Source organism: Labrus bergylta, chromosome 3, assembly GCF_963930695.1.
Source record: "Labrus bergylta chromosome 3, fLabBer1.1, whole genome shotgun sequence".
In the NCBI taxonomy this organism is placed as follows: Eukaryota; Metazoa; Chordata; class Actinopteri; order Labriformes; family Labridae; genus Labrus; species Labrus bergylta.
The window spans coordinates 23364822-23379894 of NC_089197.1; the positions used below are offsets into that span (position 1 = coordinate 23364822).

General features: G+C 42.4%; 1 protein-coding gene across 1 annotated transcript in view; it reads left to right on the top strand.

Annotated features, from left to right (window-relative positions):
* Positions 1–13504, top strand: part of nkd1 (NKD inhibitor of WNT signaling pathway 1) — a 31474-nt gene extending 17970 nt beyond the window's left edge. The window contains exons 4-10 of the mRNA XM_020625635.3: positions 2246–2303; positions 6868–6971; positions 7108–7203; positions 8941–9088; positions 9973–10054; positions 10451–10578; positions 11167–13504. Coding sequence (XP_020481291.1) covers positions 2246–2303; positions 6868–6971; positions 7108–7203; positions 8941–9088; positions 9973–10054; positions 10451–10578; positions 11167–11702 — 1152 coding nt within the window. The 3' untranslated portion in view covers positions 11703–13504. The remainder of the gene's footprint in view (positions 1–2245; positions 2304–6867; positions 6972–7107; positions 7204–8940; positions 9089–9972; positions 10055–10450; positions 10579–11166) is intronic.
* Positions 13505–15073: the final 1569 nt, after the last annotated feature.

Sequence of the window (15073 nt, forward strand, 5' to 3'; positions counted from 1 at the left end):
AAAGTGCATTATTAAGGTACTGATGCGATTAAATCAATACATATGTGTAAGAGGTCGTAAAAAGATACCAACTTTACTACTCTTTTCCTGGAGCTGAGCAAAGACATTTCCCTCACAATTCTTCAGACCAATTTGCTGGTGGAAACACAGGAAACTAAGATACAGATGCTCCTTATTTTTAGAACTCCTATTTGTTTTTTGTTTTTGTTAAAGGACAATTTAATCAGTCATTGCCTAGGTTCAAAACAAATAAGCTATAGGGGCCCCTCTTTAAAGACTATATCAGGACAGCTTGTGAGCTTAAATATGTCAGAACAATCGGGGCTTATGACTCAAAACTTAAGAAAAAAATACAGACTCTACCCTTATTCATTAATACTTATAGAATAACGATTTTCTGAATGCCGTTTGAAAATTGTTCAGGGATATTTGTCTGCTCCATTTGCCTATTATTGGTCAATGACTTATAATAAAAGGACGAAAAATGCGTATATGTTAGGGTGTGTATGAAAAAAAAAAAAGAATGTGGTATTTTCTTCTTTACACTGACCAGGGTGAACCCCAGAACAACCCAAGCTTCCTAGATGCTCTGGTTTACCCCTGAATAATTTTGGACTATCCTGAAAAAAAAAAACAGAAATACATAAGAGATGTTGAGTCTGTGTGCATATGTTTTGCATTTATGAGTAAGGAATTGAAGGAATGCTGATCGTGGAGGAATTTTTTTTCCGAGCCAACTGGAAAACGGCAAGTTACTATCATTACTGTCAAATACTGGGGGGTTGTATCAATCCTTTACGAGACTATTCGCTTTGCTTCAATTCTCTAGAACAACAATCAGATTCAGAGACAATTCATTTAATTACAGAACATTTCGGTGCGATTCCGAGAACCTTACGATTTGATCATATTTGGTTTTAGCACAACCTTTAGCAGACCATAGTTAGGGGGCTCAGGACCAGGGTTATGGGACCAGATCGGAAAATTTGTTGATCCCTTCATGCCAGCAACAAGCAGAGGTTTATCAAGGGTCCATGTGTCAGGTTATCAGTGTGACAGCGGCTAGTCAGTCACTTGTGTGATTTTCTGTATACTCTTCTTTTGGCCACCCACAGTGTGTCAGCCTGGTCGGCACTAGTCTTAGGGGGGTGGGATCACACCAGCTGACCTTCTACTCCTCTGGATTACACAGAAATCCCCTCTCACGCTGTCAGTCTCACCCATTACACATGAACACACAAACCGATACAGACAGACCACGCATTGATATCTAAGACTAATAACCACCTATGATGAAACTTACCTTCTTTTTTTTTTTTTAAAGATTTATTTTGGGCTTTTCGTGCCTTTAATGCAGAGAGAGGACAGTGGATAGTGTCAGAAACCAGGGAGAGAGAGCGGGGAATGACATGTGGAAGGGGGCCACGGGTGGAGGCGAACCCGGGCCTACCGCTTGAGACGAGAGTCTCAATACATGGGACGCGCGCCCTAACCATTGCGCCACCAGCGCGCCCCAAAACTTCACCTTTAATGTGTATCGCTGTATATGCATTTTCTAGTAGTCATGACTGACATAAGTGCATATTCTGGTAATTGAGTGTGATGGAAAACTTAGCGATGAGGCCAGATCTGGGTCTTTGGACTACGTGTGTATGGATGTGAACATACATATGTGTTTGTCAGTGCATGAGTAATGGTTTTTTGGCCACATTGATATCTGAGCCAGACTTTTCCATAGGGAAGCCTGTGGGATCACATGTCCCTCAAGTCTCTGTGGTATGCACTAACAGACAGAGCTGCCAGGAGAGGGGGCCAGGGTGAAAACAGCCCAGGATGAAAACAAGCCGCTGAACGTATCACTGCAACGATAGCTTCCCCTGCCACAGAAATAGCATTACTACCAGCCCTCTTTCTCAGAATTCCCTTCAGAGTGATTTAGATACTTCTTTCATAGTTTCAATTTGGACTGCCAGTCTCATGCTCAGTTTGTTTCAGTCCTGCAATTACCCTCCTCTTAAACTTTCTTAAACTACTTCTTGGGCTGGGTGCACAGTTGTGAAACTGCATATATAGATATATAAAAGCTTTAATTTTGATTTGGGCATGTCTCTCATGTTGGACAGCTGTGCTGTGGATTTGTCTCATTAAAATTGTTTGTTTTTTATGTGATACAGTTACAATGATTCTGCTTTATATGACTTGAATCTGTGATTTATGTCTTATTTTCTCTATTTTTTATTTCCAGGACTCTCTGGAAGAAGCATGTCCTGAAGGCATTAGAAATGAACACTACCGTTTAGAAGGTAAGCCCTTACTTTTCATAAGGCAGGTGACCAAAGGCATCGTCACTCGAATTCACTGATTGTGGTCACATTTTGATTAGAATGAAAACCTGCATAAATACTGTTTGCCATTGCTCTCCAGCTTGTGGTTCTTTTTTGTCATTCATTTCCTCTCCTTTGCTCCACACCCATTCTCTAAGCCCCAACAATGTGCTGAAGTGGTTCCCTTTACCTTCCTTTATGCCCCCCCCCCCCCCCATTCTTTGTCTCTCATCCCCCTCCCCCTGGTGCTCTGCAAAGTGCCTCCTTTCCTCCATGTTTTTTCCCCTGATGTGATGTGAAGAACTGCAGGAGGAGAACGTGTCTGCCTCCCTTTTAAAGACAAGATTGTATGTGTAGAATGAATTGGAAACACAGCACAAAATGCACTTTTATTTCATCTCTGCTTCACTGGGTGACAGAAGAAGTATTGATCCTAGAGACACAATGGCTAAAATTATTTCTAATCATTCAGTCACTGAGTTTGCCCTTCCATGAAGACACATGCTGCGTATTAGACCTTACTGCCCTGATCATTCTGAAAGTGTTAAAGGCGATGTCCTCAGTTTGCAATAACATTTTTTAAAGATTATACACAATTATTCCATATTATCTAACACAGCTGATCAAAGTATACATTTGTATACACTTGTTACTAGCAAAGAGAGGCAACTGTGTCTCATTTGTATCTCCCATGTTAGATCTTTAGAGATATTAACCTGTATCTCAGTCACAAAGAAAAGTGAACAGTTTTGCAACCCTGCTTTGTACAAATTTCACTCTTTTGAAAATAGTCTGAAGTTGGTTTGAAAAAGGATTAAGCGGTGAAGGCAATTATTTATTGTAAAGTGAAATGCATGGCCCTTATGTCAAAATTGAAAGACATTTTGTACTTCCTTTTGCACAATAAGATGCAAGTAAAGTCCGCTGTGGAGGATTTTTGTTGTCCCCTGCCCAACCGGCATGTAGTGTAGTATGTAGTGTAGTGGTCTGATCAACTGTAAATACATCTTACAAAGATGCGTTTGCCGGTTAAAAATGAATGGAAATAAATGAGAGATGGCAGAACAACTGAAAGACATAAGATTCTTCTTTACTCTTGATTTAAGGAAGAACATCCAAAGAAAGCGTGTTCAGAACAAAAAATAACTTGCAAAGGATAGATGATTGGTGTCTTTCGTAAACCTAAATAGGTTCTAAAAGCATGCAAAGAAGGATTGAATAAAACAAAATGTCTGTAAAGTTTTTTTTTTAACCTCATCATGTTTATTTAAGACTTTTGTCCATCCTTGCTATTCATTATGTCTACAGAGCAGAGGCTATGATTGTCAGACTGCAGTTCAGCAACAGAAGTTCTGCTGTAGTTATGCCTTTGGACTTACACATTGCATCTGTAACAGGGTAATATTGAAGTCCCAGTTAATGAATTCACATTGCATTACATTGTGTAGAGGCGCTACAGACACAGTAATTGAATGTATGTGTATGCTAAGCTACCACTGTGTGTTCAGACATACAAAAACGCACAGAGTTGTGTTTTTTACGCACGCTACATATTGCCACATCACCCAACACACCTATGTTACTACCTCTGATGTTGGATCAAGGGCGGAACAACTTAACCCCACCATTCCCCAACTATGCGTAACCCAGAACTTCCACCAGATACATTCATTCATGTGTTTATTGCGTGTCTGCTCGGGTCTGTTACGGCTCCCAGCACCTCCTCAGCCGGACAGGTGGAGTGCCGAGACACAGGAATTCCTGCGGTAATTTTACAGATTCACTCGTTACGACGCAAGATAATACGATGTATGTGGTGTAAAACCGTATGAAACCATTTAAAACACAAAAATAAAAACACATACGGTCATTGTTCTGAACTGTTAAAACAGAGTTTTTTATTCTGAAAATGAACCAGATGTTGTTTCGGTGTCTGACTTCCCGTCCCTCTTGATCTTTTCTGTGGTAAATGGATGCGCCATGCTCCGGCAACCGGCAAAAGCCTTGCATATCTGTTACATAGTTCTCCGGACTGCCGGAGCTGAGACACAGCGCAGCGGAGCCGGTGGAAGCACACACATTAAATAAAGTGAAAACCTATCAGCTCCGCTGCCGTAACAGAGCGGAGACCGACCGAACACGCATCTGGTGGAATTTGGCCATGACACTTTGCATGTGAGGCCTGACAGGGCGGCAAGAGTCCTTCATTGAGTTACAGTGCAGTAGTAGAAAAAGTTCCATTCACCATAAAGGTTATTTCAAAATCATTAAAGAAACTGGAGCTGAGCTGTTAAAATGAATGTATCAGTTAGCTAGGCGCGATTGCTCACAGTGTGTGGTAGTTTTCCTGACCTGCCTTCTTTTCTTCGTGTGTGAACAAGTGTATGCACGTATGTGTGTGTGTAGAGTGTGACTGCTGGAACAGCCTTGGCTGGGATGGTGCTTGCCTCGGCTGCCCTCGTCTTGCCCCTCAGATCTGATGTGCAGCCAATCCCCCTGGCTCAGCTCCTCTCATAAAAAGGCGGCTTATGTCTGTGCTGAGGGAGGGTTGGCTGAGAGGAGGAGGGTGATAGCAGATTACTGTTACTCCTCTCGGCATTTCATTAGCTCCGAGATAAGCATCGCACCACCATATTGAGCCTGCTACGGAACAGATTTGCCCTCACACACAATGTTCCCTTTGAGCACCTCAGATGATCAAACAGCGGGACCCCAAATGCTACCCCTCTCCAAAAAGTTGGTAAAAGCTCCCTGGGATGATGCCTTTCATTTCTGGCATTTTCCCCTACCCTGGGATGAGACAGGTCTGCTTTGATCTGCTTTGGATCAGGAGGAAAGAAATTGGGCTGTTGTGTCTGCTCCGTTGGCGAGCAAACAAACAGTGTTTCAGATTTGACTTGGCTTAATTAATTAGTGATTCTGTTTTACAGCCGGTCTGATCCTCTTCCAAAAGGTTTGAGAATGAGACTTCAAAGTGTGGCGGGGGGGGGGAGAGAGGAGCAGGGGAGGGTGGAGCTGAAGGGGTGTGGTCTGTGCGGATGTATGGGTGTGCGTGTGGCATGCAATGCTGTGATTGGATGAGAGAGGAATGTTAGCGCAAAGCAAAATGACCAGATTTGAAACAAACAAGGGCTGTGGGTGGGTACAGTCTTTAACAAGCTTCTTGGGGGGGGGGGGGGACATATTGTACATAACATATTACAGAATCAAGCAAGTAGGCATCTGTTACTCTTAAAGTCTTACAAAGGAGCTGGTATGTACACCTCCCAAATCTCTGTTACATGTTGTGCATGTATCTGGGGTGTCATGTGCCAAACAAATTCTAGATTTCAAAGCATAGACGGATACGTGGTAGCGTTACATCTGGGCCAGCATCCAACAGTGAAACTGAAACATTGAACCAGATTGTTGTGTTATTTTTGTCTTATAGGGTGGCTTACCTTCCAATGAGTGCAATCCAAAGATACACCAACAATGACCACAACCACAGACTAAAATAAAAACATTATGTTCACTCAACGCCTACGTACAATTTCTAAGAAAGCCATGTTTTAAGTTTTACGATTTTCTTTTAATTTAGCCTACCATTTATGGTTGTGGTTTGTGAAAACAAAGTGTCAAGTGTCAGTGTGTTTCTCATCATGTCCAAGGTTCATTGATTTTATTTTATTTTTTTAAATTACATTCTTCACATGTCACCATACCAGGAAATCCTCAGTTTGAATCCTGCCGAGGGAAATCAGTGTCTTCATGTCGTAGAAAGAAGCCATCATCAACCTCTTCTATATAGGAGATGTTGTCATGCTCCATGCAGGTCGTCACTTTAAGTGGATATGACAGATTAGTAATACTCCCTCTGGACTGTCTGCTGTTACTGAATGTCTGGGTAGTAATGTACGATGGATGTCATTCCATAAAGTGATTAGCTTTGCTGCTATGAGCCGAGGACTCGGGGGGGGGTCTCCTATAGAAGCCTTTTGATGTTCACATGCTCTTTCCAATCCACCATTCATAACCACCTCATATTCAGTCGTGTAAAAGACATGTAAATGTTATTCAGTTCCATGTTTGACATCCTCGGTCTGTGTGAACCTCTTGGGATGTATATATATATATATATATATATATATATATATATATATATATATATATATATATAAATCAATCTTAATGTTGCTTTTTACAGTTCTACAGTATTTTTATTTGCAGGAATGACACAATAGTTGCCTTGTCACATTATTTGAATATTATATTATTTATATAAAAGTAAGACTTCAGAGTACAAGCAGTAAGACAAAAGCTGCGAGTAGGCTTGTGGGTTTATTTTAACAACAAGTGATGTGACACATCTTGATCACAAATGCCAAACTCGGTAGTACATGAAACACTTGAAGGCAACAACATATCCGCAGGTAAAGACTGCACCCAACGTGTCATCCTCAGGCTCTAACATTTTTCTGTGTGTGTGTGTCTGTGTGTGTGTGTGTGTTTGTCTATGTGTGTGTGTGTTTGTCTATGTGTGTGTGTGTGTGTGTCATTTAAGTGGCTTTACCCCCAGAGAAAACGGACAGCTGCTGTGTGGAGGAGAAGATGCAGGAGAGGGACAGCCAATCTCCCGCAGGGCCCCAGAAGCAGCTCCAGTTTGAAGTGAGTGTTGACTCCAAAAGGAAATTCATCACTTCCCCTTCTGCATTAAACTAGGGCAATGGCAGGGCACACACACACACACACACACACACTAGATCAAACTGGATATTGATAGTACAATGCTGCTCTGTTTTAGGAGTTGGAGTGTGCCGTGTCTGTGGAGGAGGATAACAGGCAGGAGTGGACCTTCACCCTTTACGACTTTGACAACAGCGGAAAAGTCACCAGAGAGGTAATAATCATCTCCTGGAGTAGTGATAAGTCTAAAGGGGAAAAAAACAAGCATCTGTCAACATCACGGGATGTTGTCTCTTGTCGTATTGCATTTTATTGTAATGTATGTATTTAACAAAAAATATTCTAAATATGTTTGAATACACAGATTTTAAGAGCCACTTAAGTATTCTGGTGAGCAGTTCAGTTGCGTTATGTAACAGCCTTCATTCATTTTTTTTTTATATACTTATTCTGGTAATTTCACATTTCTCATTAAGATGAGGATGGAGTTTCTAGGCCTTAACCCAATCTCAATTCTAAGAACTACACTCAGCGACATCCACGTGTTTCCGTTCCTGCGAGGTACCTTGTGGCTGGCGTCTGTCTGGTAGATCTGAGAGAACATTCAGAAAAGGCTCGTGTTTTTTTGAAAACAACTAAAAACAGTGCAAAGACACTCAAGTGTCCCCTGTGTGGTTAGCTCTGCAGTTTTTTTGGCGTTGCCTGTGGCTCTGTGGCCCATGAGACGGGCGGCGGCAGCGGCTTGGAGGGGGGAAAGAAAGGCTTTATTCTCCAACTCTTTTTTTTTTTTTTTATCCCTTTCCACAATAAAACAAAATGTCACAGAAAGCTTTTACATTTAATTTTCTTTTTTTTCTCTGTGCAACTGTGTCTGAAAGTAGTATACAGAACCAACCCTTAAAACATCATAATAGTCGTTTTTATTATAAGTCAGGAAACTCTAGTGAGTAAAACATCATGCTGTTGGTGTCTTTTTGTGATGTCTCTGCAGTTTTGTCTAAGACGATGTGCTTTAGCTATGTAAAAGTAAAACACGGATAAGATTTGAGACGTTGTTCACGTCGGCTCCTCTTACACGCATTCCAAATTAGAACATATAGTTACCATTGAAAAAATCCAGCACAGTTTCTACCATCCGAGAGGGAGTCATTAATTCAGTGGTTCATACAAACACTGACCAGTGCAAAGCATAGTTTCCAAAAAAACCCCACATTATTAAGTCTTAAAAGTGATTCATCTTGGTGACTGAGGTCAGTTTCCTTTTGCATAAATTAATATTGTTTCACACTGACTGATAATGACTTATTTCTTTGTTTTTGTATTTGTCTTTTTAAACAACCCTTAGCTATGGGAAAATACGTGTTAGCTTGGTCTTCCTTCATGTAAGGACATGGGCACTTTACACATAAATGTGTGCTAATTTGTTTTTGTGTTTACGTGCATTTGTGCATGTATTTAAAATGTAAATTGTATGGTAGATAGGCTAATTCAAACGGATTTGATTAAGGCTATATCAGATAGATTCAGGGAATAAACGGAGAAAGTGAAAGAGCGCACACAGTCAACTCTTATCAGGTCTGACATCTCAGTCAGAGTCTTCTGCAACTGCAGAGACATTTCTTTGCATGAATTTATAACCTCTGTAAACCTCGTCTGATCGCTTCACTTGGAGAGCTACAACAGCAGACATCTGTCTTTCGTCACTTATGTCTGAGGCAATTCTTTAGATACCTGATGACCATGAAGTCTAAAATGCAGAGTCTGAATGAACAAAGCTTCACAATATTTGGTTTACGTGTGAGGAATTGTCTCATTTGTTCCTTTCTTTAATTTAACTTTCACAAAAAGACTTCAAGCTGTTTTTAATAACTAACGATCAAATGTATCTCTTATGAATGCTTTGTATAAACAATTCAAGATTAAACTCACCTCCACCTCCCTCATCCTGCAGGATATCACCAGCCTGCTTCACACCATCTACGAGGTCGTGGATGCCTCTGTCAACCATTCTCCGAGCAGCAGCAAGACACTCCGGGTCAAGCTCTCTGTGGCTCCTGACTCCAGCCAGCGGTGGAGGAGTTGCACGCAGGGTGCAGCAGGTAAGACTCACATTAACACAGTGTGTGAAGAGTGCAGGAGAAGAGAGGGCATTTTGGGGTCCCGCTTGTGTTGCGTGCTGTCGGCTCACACAGAGTTGTGTTTGTTGTCGTGCAGAAAGGTAGCTGCTTTAGGCCTGTCAGAGCTTTGTTCCTCGCAGCCTCTGCATCGCTCCGTCTCTCCCACTCAATGGGGTTCATTTTTAATGATTGGGGAGTGACAGAGCTAAGAGAGGGGGCCCCTTCCCTCAGCGCCTTCAAGTGCTCTGAAAGAAACCTTAAGATATGTGCCGGGCCCTTTTGATAACCACAGCCATTTTCTTTTCTCCAAAGTTCCCTTTTTTCCTGCCTCTCTTCCTCCCTCCTTCGTCAGTGCTGCTGGGAAAATCAAGCTATGTTCAACTTAACTTTTTTCTCTGACGACGTGGTAAACAAGTAGTCAGGGAAAGAAACATCTCAAAAAGTATATAGTCTTGTGTCTTTGTGTCCTATTGTTTTTGCTATAAATATCTGTCAAAAGATTCAAACAGTGCAAGCTTTGAAAGTACTGTTGGTTGCCTTCATGCTAATTTGAAACTGTATCAGATCTCGCATCCTTAATAAACAATTTCTGCATGTTTTTTTTGTTTTTTTCTTTTTGCGCCTTATAAGAGGCTGCGGGGATGAAAATAGAATAAATGAAGCATTGTTGTTTTTCCTTTTGTATAGATCTTCAAAGTGAAACTCCAAAACAAAGGTTGCTTTCTTCTCAGGCTTGTGTGACTGTTGTCATGTCTGTGTGTGTGTGTGTGTGTGTGTGTGTGTGTGTGTGTGTCCACGAGTGTGTGTGTATGCATTTCTGCGTAGAACTCTTTGATAATAGCCTCCTGTCTTTTACACATGCGCAGACATGTCCCACCCCAGAGAGAAGAATGAGAAGAACATCGAAGACCCCAAGAGTGCAGACAAGAAGAGTCGAGCTCTCTTAAGGTAAACCTGCCTCTCATGTACTCACAGATTGTAGAGTCTACGAGAGTTTATCATCTCACTCATTTAGTCTCGTATACAAGGGGCTGTTTTAAAAGGTTTCACCCTTGGGAGCTGCCATTGTGCTCTACTCTTTAATTAGTTTTGCTTAAATGTACCTCCACTGTGCTATGGGCGGGTGAACAGCGGAGGGGAGAGTCAGCCCTCTCACCACACTGTACAAATCTTCCCAGCTGAGGTTTAAACCTGTGATTTTCTAGTTGCAATCTCACCTCTCTAACAATTACTCTGCTGCTGCCTGATCATAAGGAACACTGTTTAACTTTCTCCAAACACTACCATACTGAACCCCTCTGGCTCAAACTTTTAGCTAATGAGAGGTGCCGCTTGTGTCCACAGGCGTCACCACAGTGACCACCACACCCAGCCGGGCTGCCAACGCCACTGTGTGGATGAGAACCTGGAACGCAGGAACCACTACTTGGACCTGGCAGGCATCGAAAACTACACATCCCGTTTCGGAGCCGGTGAGTGGAACGGGGCCAGGGGTGTAGATGTGGGGAAAGGGGAAAGGGAAAAACACAGGCCATGGCCCTTAGAAGCTGCATCCAGGGGCCCTCATTACTGCAGCACCTGCTTGGAGCCGTTAGGTGGAACTAGCTGCCCACTGCGCTTCTGGCCAGTAAAAACATCTGGGCTCCGGCAAGCACAATACATCAAGTGTTCATCAACAGAACATGCTGCTGAAATATTCGATGAAATAAGTAGCAGCCTTGATCTCATGGACAGTGATGAGATCTGATTATTTGAACACTGGTCCAGGTAGGAAAGTGCTACCAGAGTATCTGATTCTGGCTTCTTTTCCTCAGCTCTCTCTTCATGATGATAACCGTATCATAGATCTTTTTAGTGGACCTTTATAAGTGAGCTATTAGCACTTTCATTTGCCATTAATTGGATATTTTTCTTCCTTCTTTGACCTTATTTTATGAATCACATTTGATTAGTTTTGTGACTGAATAACTAATGTTTCTATGTAAGCTTAAGTTTTTGTTGTTGATGTCCATGCTGGCCCTATCATTTGAAATAAATACCTGTTTCTCTTTCCCTCACAGCCACTACCACAGAGCCGCCAAAGGCGGAGCCTCAGATTCGGTCATCCAACCAGACTCGCTCACGCTCCCATGAACCAGAAAACGGCCACTCACACGTTCACCACCGCCGCCTGCATTCTATTGTGGACACTGTTTCTCCAGACAACCTCCACCTCTCCCGTACACGAGGACAAGACTCAGGGAAACACGCCCTCCGCTCTCCTAAGACTCACAGCCGCACGCCTCCTGCGCAGATCAGCAGCAGGGTAATGAGAAGCAGAGGTGTGCCCCCTCCCCCAGCACTACCCAGCCAAACCCCCCCTCACCAATCCTCTGCCCCATATCGCAAGCACAAGCAGCGGTCTAAGGACAGCCAGGCTTACAGAGCCTTACAGGGCCCTGTGGCTGCTCCAGGACCAGTTGTGGAGAGGGAGCAGGTGCGGGACATGCCCAGTGTCTTGCTGTATGAGGGGGGACTGGCACAAGTGGTGCAGCGGCATGAGCACCACCACCATCATGAACACCATCACCACTACCACCACTTTTACCAGTCCTGAATTTCCACCCTGGCTGAAGGGCTCAGCAGTGAGCTCCGTAAACCAACACAGGGCTTCTACACTTTGTGCAGCACTGCAGGGGCTCTGTAGAGGACACAAGACAGAAGGGGGTCATGGGAGATTGTTCCCCAGTACTGAGAGGTTATTAATCAGTGTTATTTTGAGGCTGGTCAGACATTTAAAAGCTGGGGTGTGCAGCAGGACATTGATTTAGAGCCACTGTACGACACAGGACTGAGGATCACAGCTAAGGGGTTAGAGAGGTGGTGCAGTGACAATTTATTAAAACATCCCAGAAGGTTCTCTTCCCCTGAGTCTGTCATGCTCTGTCTGATGAAAGACTCCAAACCAGCAACCCAACCCTTCCAGAACAATATGCCAAAAGGTTTTTAAGGAAAAGGAGGGATAAGAGGAAGAAAGACTGCGATGTAAAGAATAAAATATATGAAGGAGTATAGGTGAGAGCAGGGCATGGTGTGTGCCTGTGTGCGTGTTTGTATGTGGGTCAGTGTCTGTGTATGTGTTTGTGCGTGTGTGAATATGTGAGTGTCACGACACTGGTGTCTGTTAAAAACCACTTGAAGTGCGCTCATGGGTGTGTGAGTATTTAAAGCAGGCTGTCAGGCAGTTTTTTTTTGTTTTTTTTTCAGATGAAAATGAAGATCCTGGTTCAAGCATGCAATACACCACAAGCAAAACATGGAAGAAAAATGATGAAATGCTATAAAGTAAAAAAACAAAACAAAAAAAAAACAGAGATCCCAAATCTGCTGCTACCTCTGATTTTATCCTAATTGTTGTAAAGTTGACTTTGACTAAGAAGATATTTTCAAATTACTTTGGAACTTTTTTTTTAAGAAAAGAAATTGTGTCACCATCTGCAGTACTGAAGTGTTGAGAAGCTCCTTACTTTTATTTACTAATATTTACTGTACATAAGGTATATATATACTATCAATTTTATAAGCTTTATTGATGATGTGATTTCTTTGTATTCACTATCTCAAGCTTGTATGTTTCTCTATCCTACACAACCACATTTTATAAAACCACTCTGAGCCTCATTTTGGTAAAACTGTATCAGTCACTCACTTTCCATCCCTCCTCTGTTTCAACATGTCATCGCACAAGGAGACGGTCAACTTTCATCTTGTGAATTCCAACTCTTATATTAAATCATCGGTGCTCTGCAAAAGCACATTACATTGACCACGGAGCGTTTGTCGAGATCTTACTGGCTGGTATTTGCATACATATCGTCTGGCTTTGTTGTGTTAATGGCTGTCATGCTGTTCATTTGGACTTAGAATTATTAAAGATGAATCAGAAACATCTTTAATTACAACATGATTTTCAATTGTTTAAAATCAAGTGTTATTCCAGTTCTTCTGTTTCCTCAAACAGCTAAATTCCCTTTAAAATACCTCCATTTAAAGCTCTTGTGATGTTCCTTTGTTTTGAAAAGCTGTGTTTTTGTAAACTCAGCATTTTAAATCCTGAGACATTTTCATAACAATTAAAAAAATAAATAATGCAATGTGACATTCAGCAAGTTATACTGTGTCGCAAACATTCACCATTAGGAATTTGGCTTTGAAGCTTCTGTGAGGAACTTCTAGTTTGTGGATTCTAGCGCCCCCTGTCGACAAAATAGAACCTCTTATTCCTTTTCTAATTTTGTCCTGTACGTGTTAAAAGTACTTACTGGTGACACATCTCATCCTGCTCTATTTCAACAATAAAACATATCACTCTTAATGAATCTTTATCTTGAAGAATAAAAAAAGCCTTTTTCAGCTGCATACTGTTGATCACTTTGTATGAAACCTTTATATGGAGCAGCAATTTTAGGCATTAATAATTACAATATAGAAAGAATCAGTCTCGTTGCTGACGGTCTTGTGTGCTTTAGAAGATCATTTAGAGCAGTGGTTCTCAACTGGTATGGCCTCAGGACCCACCACCAGTTCCTTCATGAAAAGTCCCGACCCGAATTTAAGATATTTTTCAACCAATCAGATTTGTTCAATGTGAAGTTGTGCAGTTTGGACCTCAGACAGTAAAGTGTGACAGAAGAAAAAAAAAAAAAAAAAACAAGCTGGGAAACGCTTCAAAGACTTTTTTTTACACAATATTTTTTCCAGGCACACATTAGCGACCCACTGAAAATGGCTCCGTGACACACTTTTGGGTCCCAGCCCACCAGTTGAGAAATACTGATTTAGAGGCATCAATATTCATTTCAGTCTATCTCACAGCTTAAAACTCCTCACAGGAGCTTTAAAAAGTGAAATGTTTTGCCGAGCATGCATGTATTTTTTTCACCTTCATGCTGCTTCATATCTACACACATCTTAATCACAGCTAGAAGTTGGTTCAGCGCTCTGCTTTTCTTTTTGGACTTTCCTTTTCTGACTGTCAGGCTTCTATATCCTAAAGCAGCTCTGTCGTCCCTGGCCCTGGGTTAACGCGGCTGCTCCCTCTGTTTCCGTGTCCCCCAGCTGTCAGCGGGTCTTTCACCAGGCGACCATGTGGCCTCAGAGCTCAGCCAACAAGGCTCTGTTTGTGGTGCTGCGGGGCAGGGCAATGGCTCTTTCAGCTGTCCCATTCCTCTGGTGCTGGATAACACTGGGCCCGGCCCGCAGTCTCCACTTGACCCATAACTCACCATTGCTGCTCTCCTGCCAGCCCTGGGGACTGTCTGTTCATCCTGTCTATGATGCTCTGCGGGCGCTGCCATACTCATGCAGATGCTTTTGTCTCTGGCATAGAAAGCACTGAACTGAGATCTGTAAATGGCACGTTGTTGATCACCTGCTAAAATAGCAACTCCAAGTAGTTGTTAACAATAGCAGGATGATGTTTACCAGATCACATTTTCAAACTACTTCCACCATGTTGATTTTTAGTCTGACATCAGTGTGTACATGTGTTTGTTACAGGCAGGAATGCAGTGTATGCCAGTCTCGTCCTCTCACAGCTGCATGCTGTCCTTCAGCAGAGGCACCAGTAAGGCGGCTCGCCTCACCGGTGGTTAGAAACAGCGCTGTTCCCGTAAGGGGGGATCATCGCTGCACTCCATACCTCAGCTTCTTCACCTCACACTGCTTTCCCTGGACAATGAATCCTAATGTTGAAGCTCTCATAACTTGGTATCTTTTTGTCAGGGGTTTCCGCCCTCAACCAAAAAATTAGTAGTGTGGAATTTGTAGTTTGGCTGCATGACCGGACAGCATGAAGGTGACTGCTTGTCCTGCAGGTTAGTCCGATTTGAAGTGGTGAACGAGTACTTCTGAAGGAATTTTTGCTGTGACCCCGCACTCAGGTGGCAACTTTATTTTTTTTTTACACTTCTTTGACCTGGAGTGCAT